The 24,449-nt window shown below is 46.0% G+C and overlaps 1 protein-coding gene across 1 annotated transcript in view; it reads right to left on the bottom strand.

Annotated features, from left to right (window-relative positions):
* The window catches only part of LOC144505023 (uncharacterized), a 296,824-nt gene that overhangs the window by 223,386 nt on the left and 48,989 nt on the right, over window positions 1–24,449 (bottom strand). Inside the window, exons 4-8 of the mRNA XM_078230677.1 lie at window positions 22,267–22,536; window positions 18,789–19,142; window positions 18,441–18,710; window positions 4,238–4,582; window positions 1,411–1,683 (exon numbers count right to left, since the gene is read on the bottom strand). Of these exons, the coding sequence (XP_078086803.1) occupies window positions 1,411–1,683; window positions 4,238–4,582; window positions 18,441–18,710; window positions 18,789–19,142; window positions 22,267–22,536 (1,512 nt within the window). The remainder of the gene's footprint in view (window positions 1–1,410; window positions 1,684–4,237; window positions 4,583–18,440; window positions 18,711–18,788; window positions 19,143–22,266; window positions 22,537–24,449) is intronic.

Genomic DNA, 24,449 nt, shown 5'->3' with positions numbered 1-24,449 from the left:
CCTCTGGATGGCATTTGTGCTTTTGATGCATGTTTAACTGGAAATGAGATGTGATTCCATTGTCTCTCTCTTAATATCATTCACTTACAATGCAGTCACTGGCCTTCCTGGATATCTGGTGCAAACCTGCAGGATTTGCTTGTTATCTTCATACAGTAACTGTACTTTGAGGGAGTGCACAGTTTAATTGGGTGCTCCTTTAATCACAACCCCATTGCAGTCAGTTGGTGGACAAGGCACATGACTTTGGTCTCATGATGCTTTTCATCTGTACAATCACAGATAGTAGCATGATGGTGGTGGTGATGAGCTCTCATTGCCAGGTTAGATGGCCTTTCTTGTGCGAGAATGGAAATCCCCGCTCCTTTGTCACAGAGGATGTGAATGTCAAGCTCACTTATAGACCTCTTACTCCTCCCCCATATCCCTTGACATCATTTCTCTTGTTATGCTTATTCATCAGTTAGCCCATGCGCATTCTGAAGTGGAGGGCCCATGCCCCATTTCCATCACAGCTCTCAAGACCGTGAGGCCACGTGCACTGTGAAACATATGCCCATGTCCCCCTCCGCCACCCAACACAGACAGCCTGGCATTCCCACCTCCACTCACTCTGCCCTCAACCTGAAGCAGCTCAGAAGACACCCCCACCTAACTGCAGGTCTGATGGGATTGGACTTTCGAGCTAGCCTCCCTGAGAGCAATATGGCAAAGCAATCAAAGCTTGTGATTGAATCATGTGAGTGCTGCCCAAAACACGTTCATCAAGCGGTGCTCGAGAAAATTGCAGGTCTCCGGATACACACAGCTTATGTACCATTGTGAAACACATCAGCATGATTGTACACTGACAAAGGCTCATGGTCCACCATCGGGAAAATATTCTGGCAATGAGGCATTGTAATTATATCCAAATGAATAGAAATTACAATCCCAACATTCAGGAGCTGAAAACATGAGCCATCATTGACAATCAGACGATTATGTACTGCTTTCATGGTGACCTTAACCCAGTTTTTACAATCTCGTTAAGATTATTCATTCTAACCCACCATTACATCCACCACAAATGGGAGCAGAAAATCCTGGCTCAATGGTGTTGGGAGCCTTTAACTTGTTTGTATTTCGAGATTCTCGTATTCACTGGAACAGCATTTGTTTGATTTCATTGATGAATTTTATTCTTTTGATTCAAAGGAATGAACTAAAATAAATCTCCGAACCCACCTGGTTGGTTACATCAATTTTCCATGTCCCCATATTTTATTTACACCCATGACCCAGAGCAAAAACAAAGAGCGCATTGTGCAGTAAAAGCCCATGGTGGTGTTTGTGTTCACTCTACTTTGTGTCTAACAGTTTTATCTCAGTAACTATTTAATAACTACTGCAAGGGAGCGCTGGACTTACTCTGATCCACATCAACATTTGTGTTTCCAGTCAGAACAGTGGAGTTCTTTTCCTGCACTTCCCACGTGAACAGATTCTGATTTTCTGCTCCAAAATGTCTGACTATGAGATAGACTGTGTTATTCAGATGGATCTCCTCAGTGTTCTTCCTCCTGTTCTGCTGAGATGAGTCTCTCTGTTTCCAGTGAAGACTGACAGTATCTGAGAGTCTGGAGATGGTACAACTGAGAGTGATGTCACTGCCCACTACAGGCCTCTGCGAATCAGTCTCAACTGTAAAAACAGATAAATTTCTCAATAAGCTACTGAAACAATGCATGAAAAATTGTCTTTGACTATGAACAAATATAATCAGACAAATACTGACCAGTCGTGCTTAGTGATGACAATTAGCATTTCTTACATAATATTCCCTCATTCCCCTCGCTGCCTTTTCCCTCCTCTTCCTCCTTTAAATGCTGCTCCTAGATTCATAAATGTTTACAGCACAGTAGAAGGCCATTTAGCCCATTGTGGCCATGCTGAAAAACAAAGATCTGACTACACTAATCCTATTTTCCAGTACTTGGCTCATAATCCTCCAGGTCATGGCAATGCCTTCAAAATATTGCTTAGTTACAAAAGGGAGTGAGTTCTAGACTCCCACCACCCTCTGGGTGAAAAGGTTTCTTCTCAACTCCCCTCTTAGCCTTTTACCTCTTACCTAAAATCTATGCCCCATGGTTGTTGACCCCTCTTCTAATGAAAACAGTGTCTTCCCTCCATCCTATCTGTTCCCTTCATAATCTTATGCACCTCTATTCTCTGTATCAGCTGTCAGGACAAGTGTACTAACATCAGCACCTGCAAAGAAGCCAAGAGCACCAGCATGGAGGCCATGATCATCTGAAACCAACTCCACTGGGCAAGCCATGTGCTTAGGATATCTGATTGCGAAAGTAAACCTTCTTTACCCAGGTCGTGAATGTAGCTCAATCCATCATGCAAACCAGCCTCCCATCCATTGACTCTGTCTACACTTCCCACTGCCTCAGCAAAGCAGCCAGCATAATTAAGGACGCCACGCACCCCGGACATTCTCTCTTCCAACTTCTTCCGTCGGGAAAAATATCTGAAGTCACGTACCAACTGACTCAAGAACAGCTTCTTCCCTGCTGCTGTCAGACTTTTGAATGGACTTACCTTGCATTAAGTTGATCTTTCTCTACACCCTAGCTATGACTCTAACACTACGATCTACACTCTCTCGTTTCCTTCTCCAGGAACAGTATGCTTTCTCTGTATAGCGCGCAAGAAACAATGCTTTTCACTGTATGTTAATACATGTGACAATAATAACTCAAATCAAATATCAATAATATCTATGATATCAGACTTCCACGTGCCTACCTGTTCCCTCAGCTCTTCTGTTTTATTCCTCGAGCTCCTTGAATTAAAATATGTTCCATTTAGCCTTGCTAGACTCGCTTCTTTCTTATCTAGCCGATGTTTTCTCTGCCTCAGACTCACTGTTGTTTAAACTTTTAATTCCATCTCAGCTTCTCTCCGCTCTGAACTACTCAGGATCCTATGCTCCTGTCAATTTAAATCCACCCCAACAGCACTCATGAATCTCCCTACGAGGATGTTAGTTCTGTTCCTGTTTAGATGCAAGCTGTCCAGCTTGTACAGGTCCACTTCCCCCAGAAATGGTCCCAATGCCATTGGAATCTAAAGCCTTCCCTCCACAATATCTCTACATTTCAGTTCCTGTTGCATGGAACAGGAGTAATCTGGAGATTACTACCTTTTGAAATCCTGTTTTTCAATGTCCCTAGAATCTGCTTGCAGGGCCTAATATATCTTTTTTCCTATGTCATTGGATCCAACATAGACCATGACCTCTGGCTGTTCACCCTCCCCCTTCAGAATGCCCTTGCAGCAGATCCATGTTTCTGGCAACCAGGAGGCAACACAACATCCTGGAGTAACATCTATTGCCACAGAAGCACCTGCCTACTCCTCTCACCAATGAATCCTCTACCACAAATGCCCTTGCACACTTTCTTCCCACTCACCCCGTCATTGCCTGTCATTGTGTCCTCCTCTTGCACTCTCCTCTAGCTGCTGCTGACTGTCCTGGTGTCCACCTGATAATCTCAGAAATACCTTTCCACCAACTTTCTCAACCCTTCCGTTACCCATGTTGTCACATTCCTTATGTAAATGAATCAAAATAGACCCCAGCTAAATACTTGGAAGACCAACGATATCATCTTCCAACTTCGCAATAATCCCCATATGGACACTTGCAGCTCCATCCCCTCCATTTCTCAGGAATTGAATGAAAATGGGTAAAAACATCATGAACATGAAGAAGTGTTCATTTTAATCATCAGCATCACTAACCCTTAATGCATCCACTAGTTCCAATACACAGGAAAATTTTACCCACTTGGCTTTCTTTCATGTGTGATTCATTCTGTGCTGGCTGATTAAATATTGGAAAGAATTAAGTTACTGTTTTCAGTCCCTGTGCCAATCTCTGTTCCCTAATTACTGACTCCATCCCTCTCCATTTCAATAGTTTGAGAGACTGCTTACTAACTTAGTAAGAGTTTTAACAACACCAGGTTAAAACTCTTACTGTGTTCACCCCAGTCCAACGCCGACATCTCCACATACTAACTTAGTGTCATGTTTAACCCTCATATGATGCTCCCACCTCATATTTATGCCATCATGAAAGGGGGGAATCATGATTTGATCCCAACATTCTGTGAGGTATATTGTGGAATTGCTCACATAAAATCACATTATTAACACATTAACCAGTTCTTGTCCTTACCTTTGATCCCAAATACTTCATATTGTTTCAGGATTTTCTTACTGGGCTGTGTCTGGCTCCAGGTGAACAATCCCGCAAGTTCAAAGATGGGGTTTCTGATTCTCAGATTCAGGGTACCCCAGTCCTCATGGATGCTCTGTGAAATGCCTGTTATATTATTGTACTCATCACTCCATTGTACAGTCCACCACTGACCCTCTCTGTGAAAAGTTCCTAGTTGTTTTGTAGTTTGTTGCTCTGAGTGTGGTCTCCATTCCCAGACAATGGGGCCATTTCCGGGATTGTCCGGTCCGTTCAATACAAAGTTCCCTTCCCGATGGAGGAAATAAATATCATTCGGGCTTCCTGCGAGGAAAGAGAACAATCATTTCAAAATCAGACAGCAAATTCTAATTCCAATTTTATAATTATTAATCCTGAGGACAATTAATTTTCAGAAAGTTGTTATTTATGATTCAGCTCAGACGTGATCCAGCACATACAGACCAGAATAATAGACTGTGTATCTGAAAGAACAGAAGTCGTTGTCCTAATAATACAATTATTAAATGGAATGTGGATTCTCAGACATTCTCCCAGCCACCAATGCTTTAAACAAAGAAAAAAACCTTCACGTTTATAAAGCACTTTTAAAGAAAATATCCAACACACATCATAAAAGGTGAAAAGATATATAGCCCAAATTTTCTGGTCTGTGGTTAGTCTGACCTCCCCACAACGTGATTCTCATGGCGGGAAGCAGCGTGCCTTTTGTCGGCAGTGGGATCTTCCAGTCCCACTTTCTGTACAACTCAATTAGGTCACCCCTTAGCCTCCTCAATTCTAAAGAAACCAATCCTAGTCTATCCAATCTCTCCTCATAGCTGCAATTTCCAAGCACTGGTAGCATTCTTGTAAATCTCCTCTGTACTCTCTCCAGAGTACATATCTTTCCTGTAATGTGGTGACCAGAACTGTACACAAAATTCCAGCTGCGGCCTGATCAACATTTTAAATAGCTCTTTCATTACATCCCAGCTTTTGTATTCAATACTTCGTCCAATAAGGGAAAGCATTCCATTTGCTTTCTTTACCACCTTGTCCACCTGCCCTGTCAACTTCAAGGACCTATGGACATGCATTCCAAAATCTCTCACCTCCTCAACCCCACTCAATATCTTCTTGTGTATTGAGTATTCCCTTGCTTTGTTTGCCCTTCCAAATACTTTACCTCACAATTGTCTGAATTGATATCCATTTTCCAATTCTCTCCACACTCAACCAAACCATTGATAGCAAGCTGAAGTCAAGAGCTATCCTCTTTACTATCAATCACACAGCCAATTTTTGTGGCATCTGCAAACTTCCCACACATGCCTCCCACATTTACATCGAAATCATTAACATGTACAACAAACAGCAAGGGCCCTAACACTGAGTTCTATGGAACACCACTGGAAACTGTTTTCCGTTCACAAAATATCCATTGACCATTATCCTTTGTTTCCTGTCACTGAGTCAATTCTGGATCCAATCTGCCACCTTCCCCTGTATCCTATGAGATTCCACTTTTCTGACCAATGTGGGACCTTGTCAAGTGCCTCATTGAAATCCACGCAAAAATCATCGACTGAACTACTCTCATCAATCCTCCTTGTTACTTCCTCAAAAAACATTACTAAGTCATGAAGACACAATCTTCCCTTTACAGAACCACTCTGAATATCTTTGATCAATCCGTGCCTTTCCAAATGATATTTTATCCTGTCTTTCAGAATTGATCCATTAAAGATGCCAAAGGACAGTATCGGACCATTCCAGAGACCCAGGCTAGCCACATGGACTCTCAACAACTATGACAAGGTCTGCAAGACAAAATAGGCTACAAGTTGAAGGCATGTAGAATTGCTGGCACTAATGCACCCCTCCCCAATGCGTTCAATGCTTTCTATGCCTATTTTGAGCAAGAGGTCAGTGAGAGCACGCCCTCCGGAAGCCTCAGCCAAACTGGGATCTGAGGTCACTATTGCAGCCATCAGATCAGCCTTCTCGAAAATCAACCCAAGGAAAGTGACTGGCCTGGATCAGGTACCTAAATAAGCACTCAGATCCTGCATGGACTAGCTGGCAGGGGTATTCACGATGTGGAGATATTCACATGGGGTATTCATGGGGTACCGATGTGGGGTATCACATGGGGTACCGATGTGGGGTATTCGCAGACATCTTTAACCTCTCTTTACACCGATCTGAGGTCTCTATCTGCTTCAAGAAGATGACCATTATCCCTATACCAAAGAAAAGCCAGGCACCATGCCTTAACAGCTATAGCCCGGTGGCTGGATTGCCTGGATCCACTACAGTTCGCCTATTGCTGCAACAGGTTCACAGCAGATGCCATCTCTCCGGCCCTACACTCAATGTTGGAACATCTGGATAACAAAGACACCTATGTCAGACTCCTATTTATTGACTACAGCTCAGCCTTCAACACCATTATTCCTACAAAACTCATCTCTAAAATCCGTGGCCACAATCAGTAAAGATAGAAAATAGAACATATGTTCTATGGTCTATGTTTTATGTTCTATAGTGGATCGAATCTCAAACAATAAAGAGACAGAGTACAGGAAAGGGTTAGAGAATCTGCCCACTACCAAAACCATAATAACCGGTCTGTCCCTTGCACCCATTTTAAATAATGATACAAAATTCACAAACCTACAATCCTCTGGGATCTCACCTGTATCTAGTGAGAATGGAAAATGATCCTCAGAGCATCCGCTATTTCCTGCCTGGCTTCCTTCAACAGTTTGGGATACAATCCATATAAAGAGGATAATGAAAGAATCTTTACACACAAGGTCATCAATGAAATTGATGGAATCGCAAAACGAAGAGGAATAAAAATGTTTCCTGGGTGACATCAAAGATGCACATCTTGGAATGCAGATCCCTGCGTCAATGGACATACCTTTAATCTCAAATTGGATATAGCAGCAGGCGTAACAGTCTTGCCCGATAAAGAAGTGTGTCCGGTAACACAGCCTCTGAAAGACAACTACAACCCAGTTTTCTGGTCCAGACGGGATCAAGCTACAAGTCAAAGGAACATTGCAGACAACGCTCCAATACAATGGGAAACAGATACTGGACACATTATATGTCCATCACAATCAGGAATTTTCTCTTCCAAGTTGAAAAGCCTGTGCCAACCTCAATCTCATCACAAAGGTTCAGAAAATCACTCAGCAAATATCTGGATCTGACTTCAAAAAGGACTTTCTGAAACTATTCACTTGTCTAGGAAGATCAAAGACTAAATGTAACACAACGATGTTCCTGAAACCAAATGGGACACTTTGCATTTGTGTGGACTTGACTCAGCTTAATAAATCTTTGCCAGGGGAAATTCACCCGATATCCTCAATGGACAATGACTTGGCTAAGCTGCGCAAGAGTACAATGTTCTTGAACTGAATGCCAACATCAGGTTTTGGCAGGTGCCGTTAGATGAATAATCTGAATCATTTGCCATTCAGCAGATTTTGCATTAATTGTTTACCGTTTGGCATAACTTTGGCACCCAAAAATTTCCAGCAAACAATATGAATCACCTTGCTGGGGCTTAAGGGAATGTCACATGACATCCTGGTCTATGGAGCAATCATTGAAGAGCACAATCTGAGTCTTAAAGCAGTTTTGAACCTTCTGCAACAGAAGGCCTGACATTAACAAAAACTGCAAATTCGCCACAATGTCAACTTGATTTGAAGAAGGAAAGAGGAATCAGAGAATGTTAAGATTGTTTATTTCTTGTCTGCACAGAATCAGAAATTGTTGTTCCGACTCTGAATGGAACGTTCAGATCATAAATTCAGAACGTTTGTACCCAAACAGGCGCCAGAGTGTGGCGACTAGGGGATTTTCATTGTAACTTCATATAGTGTTAATCTAAGCCTACTTGTGACACTATTAAATAAATCAATAAAAGGATGAAAAGAGAACAGTCACAGCAACAACTTGAGAATTTATACAACACAGTTACCACATTAGAATATCTCAGGCTGCTTCACAGCCACTTTTAAGCCAATCTGAAATGAAGAGATATTAGGACAGGTGACCAAAAGATTATGATAAATTCTTTACTACAGAGGGGTATCCTCAAGAACTCACTCCACAGACAGGCATCAGGGAACACAGGTAGTTATTGCAGTCTTACTCGCTCCACACTCCAAATGACAACTGCCCTCTCAGGAGGGTCCCCGGGCAGATCACCCCACACACAGGGTCACCTGATCCATTCCCTTAAATGGTCAATGCCCCAACATTTATAACACCTCTCCCCTCTGAACAACAATCCCCATGACCGCAATAGCATTTTAATTATTTACATATAATTACACATTTATTTTTTTACATAATTTTCCAAAACATTGTGATGAACCCACAATATTTTAATAGTATAATACATTCCTTTCTTTGGTTCCCCACCCTTACATCCATTCTACAGTGACATGATCAGTCTGTCAGGAGGACAACAGTCCCATAGGGGTTGTTTCTTGGGAACTGGAACCAACATTATCTCCCTCTTCTGCAATCATGCTCTTGACAAAGCCATCATTGGTGATCCGTCTTCCTGCACATAGTTGGTCACTAATGCCGGCCCCCCAGTTTCTTCTGTAGAAGAAGGAACTACTGATTCCATGACTCCCTCTCCTGGTACCTCTGCTGGCACCATCCAGACCACCCCTGAACTTGTAGATGGGACCTCCACTCCTTGATGTGGAGCCACCAACTGTAGGTCTGCATGCCGACACCAAACTAACTCCCGTATAGGACAATGAACCTGCCTTGGTTACAATCGTGGCTGGAACCCACTTCTCTTCCAAGCATAGTTTCTGGCAAGTACCAACTCACCTTCTAAAATGCCCTCAGCTTGGCCTGTTCGGATCGAAGGTCCATCTGTGCCTCCTGGTTCCTCTGCACTACTCGTCTTGACTCATCAGGCCTCAGTGGGTCAAACATTGTACGCAACTGTCTCCCAAACATTAACACCGCCGGAGACCATTTAGTTGTTGCATGGGGAGTGTTCTTATAGACACTCAAGAACTGGTTTAATCTTCGGGTCAATGACACCCCCACCCCCAACCAAGGAGTGTTTAACAGACTGTACAAAATGCTTCGCTAACCCATTCATCTCTGTTTCTGTGTATCACTGTGCTTCTGTCACTAGGCAACAGTCCAGTTTTTTTTCTACTTTATGTTTTTTGTAAATTCACTAAGCTATCAACCATTTTTTAAGCTACTTCATCACTTCCAGGGTTATAAAATCTCATTAAAATGCTTATATACAAACTGGGCTTCCAGAATTCACAAAACCAAGCTGACAAAATATTTAAATGTTTCACTTTTTTTAAGACACAAATACAAATATATCGTAAACTTCAAGTTATAAATTGTTCTGAGATGTCATGATATTGATACAATCATCCCAGTATGCTAATTGATGGCAAGGGCTTCTTACACAAGTGAATGAATACTGTGGAGGCAGATCTGTTTCAGGATGGCAAGAGCTGATACACTGGAAGAATCCACTGGATCCCCCGGCTGCTGAATACACTGGAGGGATGTGGTGAACAGGAAGGTGACTGGTGAGATAAGCTCCAGTCGACATGCTGCTTTCAATGGGAAAGTTCAATGGGGAAGTAGGAGGAGGCATTTGCAGTTACACTTCATAATGAGACAATGCAGAATCCCTTCACGAGACCTACGGATGATCTGAAGACAGGCAATGAGGGAAGAGGTAGATGTATCTGCAGATAATCAAGTCTGGATAGTGGCAGAAAAGCAAGAAGGTTGTGGAGTATTGAGCAATTAAGGTAGGGATTTGGAGACGAGGGAAGAAATAAGAAAAGACATAACAAATGCGAGTGTGACGTAGAGGGTAAAGAGAAAAAAGTGAAAATAAATTAAAAGTATTTATATCAGAAAAAAATCAACTCTTTCTTCAAATCAACTTTTGTCCCCATTGCGTGGGTATCCATGCTGTTGATGTGAGCAGGACAGAGAAATCGAGGTGGGATTTCTCATCGTGCATATGGTGAGGGCCACATTCTAGATAATTTCAACCCATCGCCTCGGAACCAAAGGTCCGAAACATTCTATGGTTTGATTGCACTTCTGCAAGCTCTTCTTCTCAAGCTCCTATCTGCAGACCTCCCTTCCCACAGCCTCTGTCATGGCTTGGAAATATGTTGCGGTCCCTTCATTGTCACTGCGTCAAAATCCTGGGATTCTTTCCCTAACAGCATTGTTACACCAGCATCAATTACTGCTGCTCTCTAAAGTGTGCATCAGACACAGCAGTAGCAAAGAAGAGTGAGGAAGTGAGTACCACTGAGCACCAACACCCGGGGTGCAGGGGGGGGGGTGGTCTCAACTACTGCCATGGTGCGAGGTGGGCTGATCAGCTTGCATGGGCGAAGGGTTTTGGGGGGGGTGGGGTGGTTAGTGAGTGGGGATCTCAAGTCAGGAGTTGGTGCTGGCTTGGGGCTTGTGTTGCACACATTCCCCCGGCTGCTGAATGATCCCCGAGGGATTGCTTATGCAATCGACTCCCACCAACCTCCCCCCCCTGTGATGTCATTGCTATGGTTACCCTGCCATCTATCACAGCAGCCCTCAATTGTTACCGGATCCTTCCAGGTGTCCAGCAGAGACCTCGGCAGCATCTCCCAGTCCTCTGTGCACAAGTGCATCCATGAGGTGACGAAAGCCCTGTACAGCTGGGCAGGCAGTTCGATTCGCATGACGTGGGCCAGGCCCAACAGGAAGCCCAGGCTGCAGGCTTAGCCACCATCGCCGGGATGCCCCATGTGTAGGGGTCTACAGATGGCACACACATCACCCGTCAGGCCCCATATGATCAAGGAGTGCCTTTCGTTAACTGGAAGGGGTTCCACTCGCTGACCATTCAGATTGCGTGTGACCACCTGCTGAACATCATGCAAGTGTGTGCATGCCATCCAGGGAGCATGCACTATAGCTTCATCTTGTAGAGCTCTGACATCCCCGGGGTCTTTGAGGATCAGCCCAGGCTGCCGGGATGGCTCATGGGGGACAAGAGCTATCCAATGTGGTCATAGCTGATGATGCCAACGTGGAAGCCCAAGACCGAAGTGGAGACCATTATAATGAGGCCCACGCTGCCCCCGGTCCATTGTGGAGGGGTGCATTTGGGCCCCTGAAGATGTGGTTCTGCTGCTTGCACCGCTCTGGCAATGCCCTCCAGGACAGCCCCATGAACGACTCCCATATCATTGTGGTCTGCTGTGCGCAGCGGAGGGGAGACATCCTGAAGGAGGAGGACTGGGCAGGCGATACTGAGGTGCAGGAGGAGGACCAGAGGCATGTGGAGGATGAGTCCAAGGAGCAGCCAGAGGAGAGACAGCAGGGCAAGGCGGCAAGGAGGGCTCTGATCATCATAAGGTTCTCCCGATAGGAGGCATGGGGTCCACCAGCTCCAACCCCCATCTTCCCACCATCCCTCAGGAATCTATAACCCTCACCTTGTCCACACGACCCACCATGAGACCTACTGACATCACACCAGGGTGATGGGCCTGGGTTGGCCTTGTTAGTTACCAAGCAGGAGGGTGATGGCGACTCACTATGCAACACACTGTGATGCTGCCCTGGTGGCACACAAGTCTGACTCCTACATGTTCTCTGACTGCACACTGGCAACCAGGCCCACATCTGAGCGAGGGTTGGGGGCACCACCATCCAGTCCAATGCCCCAGGAGTTGGAAGGGGTGGCGCAAGGGGGGCTGGTCCTAGGATCCAGTGAGTGATGAGGATGCCATGCCAGGCAGTCTGTCACTGTGGGCCTATAGAGCCCCGACTGCTGGGACAGCTCAGGGGGAGCGCTTGGAATAGCAATGCAGCCAAGGGTCTGGTACAGGTGCTGGGAACTGGGGATCGCAGACTTGGTGGACCAAAGGGCATCTCTCGCGCAGAATAATGCTCCGAGCTTCAATACATAGTTACAGCTGTACGGAGCAATTGCATTTAACAGTGATTTTCTCAGTGACAATTAACAGAATCCTAACAAGAGCCTGCCTTCACCTGTGCCATCTTGATGAACCGACAATTCTTCACCTTATGGGTCCTACTGCTTTGTCTAGGTGCCCTCTCAGGATGCCCAACAGAGGTCGAGGCAGTCAGCTGTATTTCACGTCTGTGATGCCCTTGGCAGGCGTTCCCTAAGAGGCCAGGACCTGGAGGGCCCTGGCTGACGTTTAGGTGTCACAGATGTAGCCGTGCCACCCGGTTCATCCTGCTACCCATGAGATGCACCAGTGTCAGGAAGGGGGGATTGGGAAGGTCTGGAGATGGCCAGTGTCTCCTGGGTGGAAGGCCCTTACATGGGCTCCAATTCTTCCTCCTCCCTTGGGTGCCTGTGGGACCCAGCCATACTTCATGGGATCGTGGGGCAGCAGGAGTCAGCTCAGAAGCCCCTGCATCACCTGCCTCTGCCAGTCCTGGAGGTCCAACTGCATCTGCCCCATGGTGTATGAGCCCTTAGTGATAGCCCTCTGAGACTGGGGCCAAGCTCTCAAGTCCCACACAAGTGCCCACTGTGACTGGGCCATGCTTACAAGGCGTGGAGCCGTGGCCCACTGTGTCTCCAGCAATCTTCCAAGGCATGCAGTCATGGCCCACTGTAACTGGTGTCATGGCTCGGGTCAGAAACTCCAAAGTGTTTTATGAAGTCCGCCTGAATCGTAAGTTTGGCATCTTGAATTTGGCTAGGATAAGCATGAGCTGTTTCACTTCAGGTGTGATTCAAAAGACCCACTAGGGAGCTTTTTATCAAACAAAGTTTACTTAAGAATGTTGTTAACATGTATAGTAAGAAAATTAGCAATAACTTTTATCAATTACAAACATGAACAAACCAACCACACCAGTACATAACGCTTAAAACCAAAACCCATAAATAACAAAATAAACCCTTTTCACAGGTTTGACACAGCGCAGATTAAAGCCTACTTGATACTGGGATCGAGGCCGTTAGTTGAATTCTGCAGTCCAATGCCCTTCAGATCCAGAACAATCTGAAGACAAGACAGTTTCCCAAAGAACCAGAGAGACTCTTGGTCCAGCCCCCCAACAACAGATTTTCTACTCTAGGAAGACTTTCAGCTAAACAGAAGAAGAATTTCCCAAAACCAGGGAGAGAAAGGAGACACTGCTTTCAGTCTGATGTCCACTCTCTTCTAAACTAAAACTCAAACCTGCAGCTCAGAACTGAAAATGAAAAAAAAAAACCTTCTTGTCACCTGATCGGCCAACCAGCTTTTTTCCCTCTCTCCCAAATGAGACGGCTTCTGGGAAGGGATGGACACTCACCCTGGCTGCCCAAAAGGAAAGGATGTCCCGAGGCATGGTACATTGGGGAGACCATGCAGACGCTACAACAACGGATGAATGAACACCGCTCGACAATCACCAGGCAAGAGTGTTCTCTTCCTATTGGGGAACACTTCAGCGGTCACGGGCATTCGGCCTCTGATCTTCGGGTAAGTGTTCTCCAAGGCGGCCTTCACGACACATGACAACGCAGAGTCGCTGAGCAGAGACTGATAGCCAAGTTCCGCACACATGAGGACAGCCTCAACCGGGATCTTGGGTTCATGTCACATTATCTGTAACCCCCACGACTTGCCTGGGCTTGCAAAATCTCACTAACTGTCCTGTCTGGAGACAATACACATCTCTTTAACCTGTGCTTAACCCTCTCTCCACTCACATTGTCTGTACGTTTAAGACTTGATTACCTGTAAAGACTCGCATTCCAACCATTATTTTGTAATTTGAGTTTGTGTCTTTAAATGCCCTGTTTGTGAACTGAACTCCCACTTACCTGATGAAGGGGCAACACTCCGAAAGCTCGTGGCTTTTGCTACCAAATAAACCTGTTGGACTTTAACTTGGTATTCTTACTGTGCCCAAATGAGGTCATTGATTTTTTTTCTGCACTGGATGCTGGTGCTCCGCGCCAGGGTAGAGGCACTCTGTTGCTGCCACCACTTCCCAAGCGGCATTGCAACCCCTGGGCCGCCGCCAACCATCCCAGGGGAAGAAGATGGCCCTCCTCTCCTTCATGGCATCCAACAGCCGTCCTAACTTGCTCTCTGTAATTCGTGGAGATGCTCTATCAGGTGCCATTTCCTGGCATGTCTGATAGTGTGTGCATCTTCAGTGTTTAAATGTAGTTCCCCTTGTTAGCAGCACCCAGTTGCAGCCACTTTGGATGAGTCACGCGCCGGGAGTCTCCGTGAAAGCGTGATTCGCATGAAGGCTCTTTCATTTCACTGAGTGTCGAAAGATTGCAATGCGAAGCACGCCAAAAAGACTGACACAAAAATCCACTGTTTCCTTGCTGTTTCTACACTTAGAAATATTTTGAGATAATTCCACCCTATTTCTCTTGCTCTCTGGCCTAGATCCTACTTTGTAACATGTTTAGATATAGTACAAATAAACAAGTGTCCAGCAAATATCTGTCTAAGAACCAAGTCCCATGTCTAGAGCCCAAGACAGAGAGAAGAACATTTTGATAGCAGCTCGTAACAAATCAATGGAAGAAGGGGGTACACTGGACAGTGGTAATGGTGACGCTCTGTGGCGAGCCATTCCTGTTCCTACTCCATCCATCTTACTGCCCTGAAGCAAGCAGTGGGAGTGTTGCAGACACCATTTTCTGCAGTAGCAAGCAGCAATGGGCCCATACAAGAAAGAGCAAAAGCATCAATCCAGTTCCTTTCTCTCTGTGGTAGGTTCAGTGGGAGACAATGTTTTCCTAAGGTAGAGGTTGCAGGAGTCCAGTATTTGACTTTTGAGTCCATTCTTAAAGCCAATGGGTGGAATTTTACAGAAAAAATTCTAAGTGTCGAACGAGCGAGAAAACGCAAATTTTCAGACTCGTTTTTTTGGGTGAATTTGAAAATGAAGTCTTATGGCAAAAAAAACTGCTGGAATGCAATTCTCACCAAGCGCATGGAGACTAAGCTCACTGGTGAAGCCAGCTGCTGAGGTCTAAGGGCGCCATTGTGCAGTCGTCCCAATCTACCAGTGCACTGGGGATCACGCATCTCTTTCCTCCCCACCTCCTGCCAAGAACATCGGAACACTACATAGACATTGGGACCCCCCCAACGCGGCAATCACCCCCCCGCAGAGTTCCCTCCCTTCTCGAATGCAGATCGCCCCACCCCATGCAGAGTTCTATCCCTCCCCCAATGGTGGATTGCCCTTCATGCAGAGTTCTCTCCCTCCACCCCCCAATCATGGATTGACCCCCTGGCAGAGTAGTTCCCTCCATCCCTGATCATTGATCGACCCCTCCCCCCACCCCCCCCTCCCCCCCTCCCCCCATCCCTGCACAGTTCCCCCCCTCCCTGATCACCGCCCACACTAGCAGAGCTGCCGCTCCCCCCAACTTGCCGATCACCCCCCCGGCACAGTTACCTCCTTTCCCCCTCCTCTGATCGCACCCCCGGCCAGAGTTCCCCTTCCCTCCCAGCAGCAGATTTCCCTCTCTCCCACCTCTGCAGAGCTCCCTGCTTGTCTCCCCCACCCTGTCATGCCTCTGCCCTCTGGCTCCACCCTATTCTGGCTCCATCCTCACACTGGCTTCCCCACCTTGACACTGCCCCAGCGCAGTAATGTTGCCCGGTAGGCGGTGACAGGATGCCTGGTGGATAATGCCAGATGAGCACTGCCAGGCTGGCACTGCCCCATGGGCACTGCCCAGACATGCCCCCCGAATCCCTGGGAACTTCAATGGCCTCCGATCCCCCTTGAGGCCACGTCTTGTCCCCGTTTGTGGGGATTCTCGTCAGGGAGAACCTCGGTCAGTGAGGTGGTACAGGTAAGTAATAATGTCCAAGATTTGTATATGACAAAAGCATGTCATTAATATCTAAATTGGCTTTGCGCCCTTTCTGGTGCAAAGCCAAATTCACCAGCAGAAGAGGGCCAATAAGATCGGGAGTGGCAAAAAACTGGGTGTGAACCTAATTTTTCAGCTTCTGCCTGATCTTACCACCTCACCAAAAGTCAGGCAGAATGATGTCCTAAGCTTGCGGCCTTTGACACTTATTTTGGCCAAAAGAAAATTTAGTATTTGAACAAGCACGTTTTAAACAGCAGATTCAGCAACTGATTCAGCAATTTAAATCATCTCAATCACCTCGCTACTTGTTGTAAATGTAGAGCATCGGAGAAAGCTAATCCATGATTGCATGGTTGTGGGTGTCTGGGAAGAAAAACTCTCTAACTTTCTGAAGACTGAAGATAATTTTCTTTTGGAGAAAATGGTCCAGTGTGTGAGGCAGACCAAGCCTGGAGAATGTAATTGGGCTCGAATTCAATGTGGTTCTGAAGATGCACATGACTCCATTGACTGGAATCACTAGAAAGTGAGCAAAAACAGGCAAAACAGAGGGAAAAGCCACACCAGCAGCTTTTGCAGACAGAATAACATGTTACAAAAGCTGAGGGACAGCCATTCCCTGGTTCATTCCCCATGGCAATGCTGTGACCAACCAGGATCAGTTTGCCTGGCTTGAATTTAGTAAGGAGTCTAACAACACCAGGTTAAAGTCCGGCGGGTTTATTTGGTAGCAAACACCACTGGCTTTCGGAGCCCTGTTGTGAACAGAACTCCCACTCACCTGACGAAGGAGCAGCGCTCCAAAAGCTAGTGGCGTTTGCTACCAAATAAACCTGTTGGACTTTAACCTGGTATTGTTAGACTTCTTACTGTGTTTACCCCAGTCTAACGCCGGCATTTCCACATCATGGTTTGAATTTAAACAGAGTATGACAATTAACTGACTACTGGTGCATTCTCCATGGCAATGCCTCCACCTTCAGGGTCCACTTGCTAATTAATCAGAACTCTCTTCTCATATAAATTGCTGTCCCCTTTACAGTTGATATTCCGAGAACTGTCCTGATGAGTGTAAGACAAAAAGCATGTCACTTTTCAGCAATATTCACGTTCTGTATTACCAAACACCTGTAATTTTATAACACATATTTTATAATGAGCAAAATTGGATTTGTTGTCTTGAGTTTCCTACTTTTGGAAATAAAAGACTTGCATTAATATAGTGACTTTCAAACCACTTAGCAACTCAAAGTGCTTTCAGCCAGCTAAGTCCTTTTGAACTCTGATGCAGGGAATGCAGCAGGAAATTTGAGCATAGCAAGCTCCCAAAGACAGCAATATATACATGAGCAGATATTCTGTTTTTGTGATGTGGATTGAGGGATAATATTGACCATGAAATTGTTGATAACTCCATTGTCTTTCTATACAATAGTGCCTCAGGATCTATTGCATGCAGCCGAAAGGACAGATGGGACCACGGTTTAATATCTCATCCAAAAAACAACACCTCAGACAGTGCAGCATTTCTCAGAACTGCATCAAGTGTCAGTCTTGATATTTGTGCTCAAGTTCTAGAGTGAGTTTTATTCACTAAGTTAGAATGAGAATGGTGAGGTTCAGACCAAAGATGTGCAGGTTCGGTGGTTTGGCCATGCTAAATTGGCCTTTAGTGTCGAAAGATGTGTAGGTTAGATGGATTAGCCATGATAAAAGTAGTGGTTTACGGGGATAGGGCGGATGTGTGGGATTGGGTAAGATGCTCTTTCCGAGAGTTGGTGCAGATTCAATGAGCCGATTGGCCTCCTTTTGCACATTAGGGATCCTGTGGATTCTTTGTTTCCAAGATCAACAGAGATACAGAAAGAAGAAGAGATCCTCTGAGTCTGAAGAATGGAGAGTTTAAATTGCTAGGTTTGCAATGGGGAGTGATTTCTGGTGTGATCATTCTCAGCATTCTACCTCCAAATTCGGATTTATTTGTGGTCAGGAAATCATTGAAAATGGCTCTATTTCAAAAATATCAAAAATAAATCCTTGCTCTGTCTCAGTCAGTTAGCAATAACCTCATTGAGATTTATGGCTCAGGAAATTTCCATGCTTGATCAGAGGTGGTAATGCATTGTTGCAGTGTAAATTTTCTGAAACACTACCATTTAGAGCCTCACTCACAGGATATGAAGGCGGGCTTACTTCAGATGATGACAAGAGTTTTCTCTTCAAGTCCAAAGTGTAAAGAGCAAATCCTGACTCACTTACCGCTGGGTTCCAGATAGTACAGGACTGAAACCCGGGGCAGGTTTTGATGAAACAAAACACATATCCAGTTGCTGCTGCCTCTCTCAGCTTTCTGAATAATCAGTCTCAATGATTTATCTTCCCCATTCCGTCCATTCAATGTCTTCTCGACACCAATTTCCCCATCGCTGCTGACCCAAACAAGTCTCATTGATTCAGTGACATCAGAGACAGAGCAGGTCAGGGTAACGGTGTCTCCCTCACTCACTGCATCAGATAGTTCAGCTGTGACTGTGGAAACAAGAAAATCATTTAGATTTTAAACAATGACTTGATCATTGAAAACAACAGCAACATTCTGTCCCCTACCTTTAACTGTGATTAGTTTAATGGTTGCCAGTTTATATGTTCCCAGAGAACATGTGTAAACTCCAGCATCTTCAAACTGCACAGGGACAATCCTCACATTGAGGATTTTGCCACTAAAAGTTACTACTTTGGGGATCAGATGATTGCCAAAGTCAGTCCTGTCCACATTGTTGGGCTGAGAATTTGATGCTGATGCTATTACTTTCTCCTGATTTTGATGATGATGATGTGATTTCCATCTCCATTCAGCAGAGGAGAAAGAATAATAAGAATAATAACGATCAATACAACTCAGGACAAGTTCACTGTGATCTGTGCCTGATCGATATCGAGTGTAACTAACACCATATAAATCTGTAATAGAGAGAGAGAGAACAATGTGTTAGAATTTCATGGTTGTGAAGGTGCAGAGAAAAGTAAAAAATAATGAATTATCATAGTTAGATGTTAGGATTGTGTATTTTGATCCTAATAACTTTATTTCATCTGATTTTCTTTTTCAGAACAAGGAGCTATTTACATATCTTATACTTTGATGAATTCAATATGTAAAAAACAACATTTTTTCAAAATGTTTTGATATTTTTGAGTTTTATATGATTCTTTTTTTGCCCTGAAAGATATCAGCGCATTATTTGTACCTCAATATTATGGAGCGATTTTACCAAAAATATTGTGAGTGCTGAACAAGTGAGGAAACAGGAGAGTTTCAGACTAGCTTTTTCTGCAAGTAAAAAAATCCAATTTTATGACATCTAGTTGAAAAAAAGAGCCAAAATGTGATTCTCGCCAGTAGGGATAGGGAGCAAAGCCTAATCTCACCAGGAAGCCGACTGCTGAGTTTGAAGGGTGCCATCACGCATGCGCCACAATCTTCCATCTCCCAGGGAGATCTCCTACTGAACACCTGCCACGCACATAGTCCCCTCAATCGGCACCTGCCACCTCATACATTGCACCTCCCCTGCCACACAAGTCTGCAAGTTCCCTCCTCTCACCCCTTACCCTGATCACCACCCCTACAGAGTTCCCCCTCTCCCCCTCCCTGATCACCACTCGTGCACCGTTCCCCCTCTCCCCCCACTCCTGATCACCATCCCTGCAGAATTCCCCCTCTCTCCCCTCCCGATCACCACCCCTGCAGAGTTCCCCCTCTCTTCTCTTCCCAATCACCACCCCTACAGAGTTCCCCCTCTCCCCTCAGATGGAGGCAGGAACGTCTGAGTCCTCTGGCATGTGGAGGCCTGCCAGAGGCTGGACTGCTGTGATTAGTTCTCCCTCAGCTGTTGGAGATGCGGCAGCAGAACCAGGGAATGCATGATGGGGTGTCAGCAACACTGCAGCAACTGCATTGCTGTTGGGAGCAATCCCACAGCCTTCAGGTGCAGGAGATGGTGCTGGCAGAGTATGGTATCCAGGTCAACACTGCAAGGGCAGCACCCGCAGTGGAATGCCTAGACAGGAAATGGTGGCCATGGATTGCAGGGTCCAAGGCATGGTCGAGTCACAGCGGGCCATGGTCGAGTCACAGCGGGCCATGGTCAAGTCACAGCGGGCCACGGCTGAGTCACAGCGGGCCACAGCTGAGTCACAGCGGGCCACGGCTGAGTCACAGCGGGCCATGGCCGAGTCACAGTGGGCCATCATTGAGGGCTTTCACACCGTGGGGCGAATGCATTTGGGCCTCCAGGACTGGCAGGGCCAGGGTTTTTGGAGTCCAACTGCTCCGTCATCCCATGCAGTGACCCAGGGGTCCATTGGCATCCAGAGGAAGGAGGAAGGGCTTGAGCTTATGTTCATTAATGAAGGGTCATCCTGATTCATAATGCTAGCTCTATTCTCTCTCCACAGATGCTGTCAGACCTGCTGAGATTTTCCAGCATTTTCTGATTTGGATTTTGATTCCAGCATCTGCACCATTTTGCTTTTATAATTCTTAATCGCTGGGTCCCTATTAATTCCAATTTAAGCAATATCCTCATAGATTTAAACTCCTCTTCAGAAGCAGTTAGCAAAACAAACCAGCTGGTCACTGGCTCCCCATTCAGTTACCTGGATTTATTCTACACTTCACACAAATACGAACTCTGATTTTCTGTTCAATGTCCCTCTCTGTTTTTCCTTTCTTTCTCTCGCAAAGCCCCACTCCCAGCCTCTGTCATGTCTCTCTGTCCATCATCTCTCCCCCACATTCCCATCATTTCCATCCTTCTCTCTCTCGGTCATGGTCATTGATTCCCTGTCATTAGTCCTGCTCCCAGCTGAATGTTTACAGGAAAACTAGAGTGTGCAGCAGCTGGAATCACTTCAGACAGCAGCACAGCTCAGTTAGAAGTGGTGTCAAGGCGAGATTTTCTATTCAATGTTGATTTGCACGTGATTCTCCCATTGTGACCCGCAACTTTTCTGTCGGGTCGTGGTGGGAGACGCGCATCTCCAGGATTTGCACATGCACCAGGAACGCATGTGGATCTCCCAGAGCCGGCGAACATTCGCCGGTCAGACCGTACTGGAAACTGGCGGGGAGGCAGGTAAGTCATTTAAATCTTTTTTGCGTGTATTTGAAATATGTTTATTAGCTCAGTATCGGGACCTAGGAGATTGAATCTCCCACCCCACCAGGGGTACTTCATTCCGGCAGGGTTCAGACTAGCTCCCCACGCTCGGGGAACTGGCAGGAGACCCTGCCGGAATGAAGGGGGGACAATCAGGGCCCCCTGGGTATGGGCACCCTGGCAGCGCCAGCCTGTGCCCCTGGCACTGCCCAAAGGGCAAAGTGCCCATGAGCATGGGGGCACCTTGGCACTGCCCACTAGGCATCGGGCAGTGCCAAGGGGACGGGGGCTACTGTGGGTGGGCCTAGGGGCAATTGGTGGGGGTGGGGGTCCCGCTGCCATTCTGCAGACAGGATCGGTCTGGGATGGAGGGAGGGCAGTGATTGGGGCTGGGGGGGATGGTCTGCCAGTGGGGGGGAGGGGGGGGCAGCAGGGGGTGTCTGCCGGGGTGAGGGGGAGTGGGGGGGATCGCCACTGCTGAGGGGGGGGGGCTGTGAATCGGGGTGCTCAGGGGTGGGGGGGTCAGGGCTGCCCCAGGACCCAGGAATTGTTGTGGGGGCCATGATCAGGCCATGGGGGGGGGGGGGGGGGGGGGGCTGGAGGGGCAGCACTGTGGGGGCTCCCGGGCTGGCCAGCATGCGCAGAGCTCCAGAACTGTCAAACTCTGGTGCGAATAGGCCCCGCTCCCCCTGGGTTTTTAATGAGATTCATGACATCTTCAGTGCACAGAGTACGGAGATTCAGGTGAGAAGCTGAACTGACAGAACAGTCAAGATTTAGAACAGTTTTCCCACTAATTCAGCACTTTTGGGAGAATCACCCCCGTCACCATGAAGTGCTGATAATTGACATGTATGACCCTACTTTATATGTAAGTATTATGTGACTAATTCTGAAATCCATTTTGAGGAAACTGTACTTACTCAAATTCAGAGAAAATCTTGCTTTCACTGTGCGTGCAATGAATCCATTTCCCTTCACTTCACACTCATACAAATCCTGATCCTCTGCTGCAGCATGTTTGACTATCAGATAGACTGTGTTACTGTATCGGATCTGATCAGTTTTGCTCCTGTTCAGCTGAGATGAGCCTCTCTGTTTCCACTGAAGACTGATTGTATCTGAGAGTTTGGAGATAGTACAACTGAGAATAACATCACTGCCCAGCACAGGCCGCCGTGGACTTGACTCAACTGTGAAAAACAGATCAATACGATTTAGTGTAAATAGCGGTAGGTACAATCCAATTGGCTTCCAACTGACTTTATGATATCCCCTTCATGAGAACTTGAACCATTCTGCATAAACAGTTCAAAAGAAATTACACACATGAATATCTTATCAGTAAAATACCACAATAGGGATGAATGTTCTCTGTATCCAGCAGTATAAGTGAGACGAAATAGAGGCAATGGCCTTTAATTGTGAACCTGCTGGAACATCCTAGTTCAGGTCAAAGTTAACTAATTTGTATGGTATTTGCGGATGCTGAAAATACCATGGACAGTGCTGGAATCTCACCAGATGAGTTTGTGGTGGAAAAGTAGCAGCACATCATTAGACATGGAGAAGTCTCCAGCTCTATTCAGGTCTGAGTGTAAAAGCCAGCACTCAGCAATGGCACTTCAGGAGAGGCTTGTTTATTTCCATTGCAACATGACAATTAACAATCAATCTCAACAAGGATGTTCGTTCCAATGTCAGGCCAAATGAACCATGACATTCATAATTTGTATGAAGTTTATTGACAGTATTTTATTTTATTTATTAATGTCACACGTTTCAACAAACCAGGATGTGTAGCTGGTTGGTAGCATCCTTAAAATGTAGAGCTACCAGAGGTTTTCTTTACTGAAAAGTTTTAAAATATTATTCAGTTGACATGATGATGGGGTCAGGTGGAACTTTACTCTTGGGACCTGCCTAGGTGCATAGGGAACCCTATAATAGGCAATGGAGTCTTAACTCCAGAGTGTGTGATTTGTGTCACAGCCAACTTTCCCGTACTGAAGTCACTTTGATTGATAGAGCTTGGTTCCAATTGGCCAGGAAATATTGACGAGATAGCAGCATACCATGTGTGTCTGAATCCTGATCTTGAGGTCATGGAATGGGGGCTCTGACCCCCAGCCTTGTGGACGGGGATTAAACCCTGGGAGTGAGGGTCCAATCTGTAGCCTGTGGAATGTACACCTGATCTGGGTGGACCAGCGTTTGATCAAAGATCCAGGAGCGGAAGTCCAATTGTGCGGAGGGATAGGGAGATCCAATCTTGTGGTGTGAGAATCCTATTACAGGGAAGCTCAGGTCCAAGGATGGGGCAAGTTTTGTCTTGCGGGTTTCCTAATGAGTGCTGAGGGGTGAACCTGGGTAAAAGTACTTCAGGCTCACAAGGAGTGCTCCTTGTGACTGTCCTTGTCCTGCTGCAACTGCTGAGTTCCCTAAAGCTCAGAAAATCCAGCCAACCCCAATTAGGGAGTTCTAGAGAATTGGATGGGGTCACGTGGCTCTATAAAAAGAGGAGAAATCCAGCTATGGAATAGATGCCAAAGGAGTGTCTCCGTGCAACTGGTGGGTCAGGGCATGTGACTGTCAGCAATATCTATACGTGGACCAGGAGCTCACATTAGTCAGAACAAGGGGAGGCGATGGCCCAGTGGTATTATCGCTGGACTCTTAATCCCGAAACTCAGCTAATGTTCTGGGGACCAGGATTCGAATCTTGCCATGGCAGATGGTGGAATTAGAATTCAATTTTAAAAATCTGGAATTAAGAATCTACTGATGACCATGAAACCATTGCCAACTGTTGGAAAAACCCATCTGGTTCACTAATGCCCTTTAGGGAATGAAATTTGCCTTCCTTACCCGGTCTGGCCTACGTGTGACTCCAGAGCCACAGCAATCTTGTTGACTCTCAACTGCTCTCTAAGGGTAACTAGGGACAGGCAATAAATGCTGGCCAGCCAGCGTCACCCATGTTCCACGAATGAATAAAAAAAATATATACGACAGACCTGAGCTGTGACCTGTTTAGCCAGACCTGGAGAAACAGTATCGACCTCCCATATTATCAGTATATTTAAAAGCCTATCAGAGTGAAAAG

This window comes from Mustelus asterias, chromosome 16, assembly GCF_964213995.1.
Source record: "Mustelus asterias chromosome 16, sMusAst1.hap1.1, whole genome shotgun sequence".
Taxonomy (NCBI): Eukaryota; Metazoa; Chordata; class Chondrichthyes; order Carcharhiniformes; family Triakidae; genus Mustelus; species Mustelus asterias.
The sequence above is the reverse complement of the archived record's forward strand: the minus strand, read 5'-3'. Positions and strand labels throughout refer to the sequence as shown.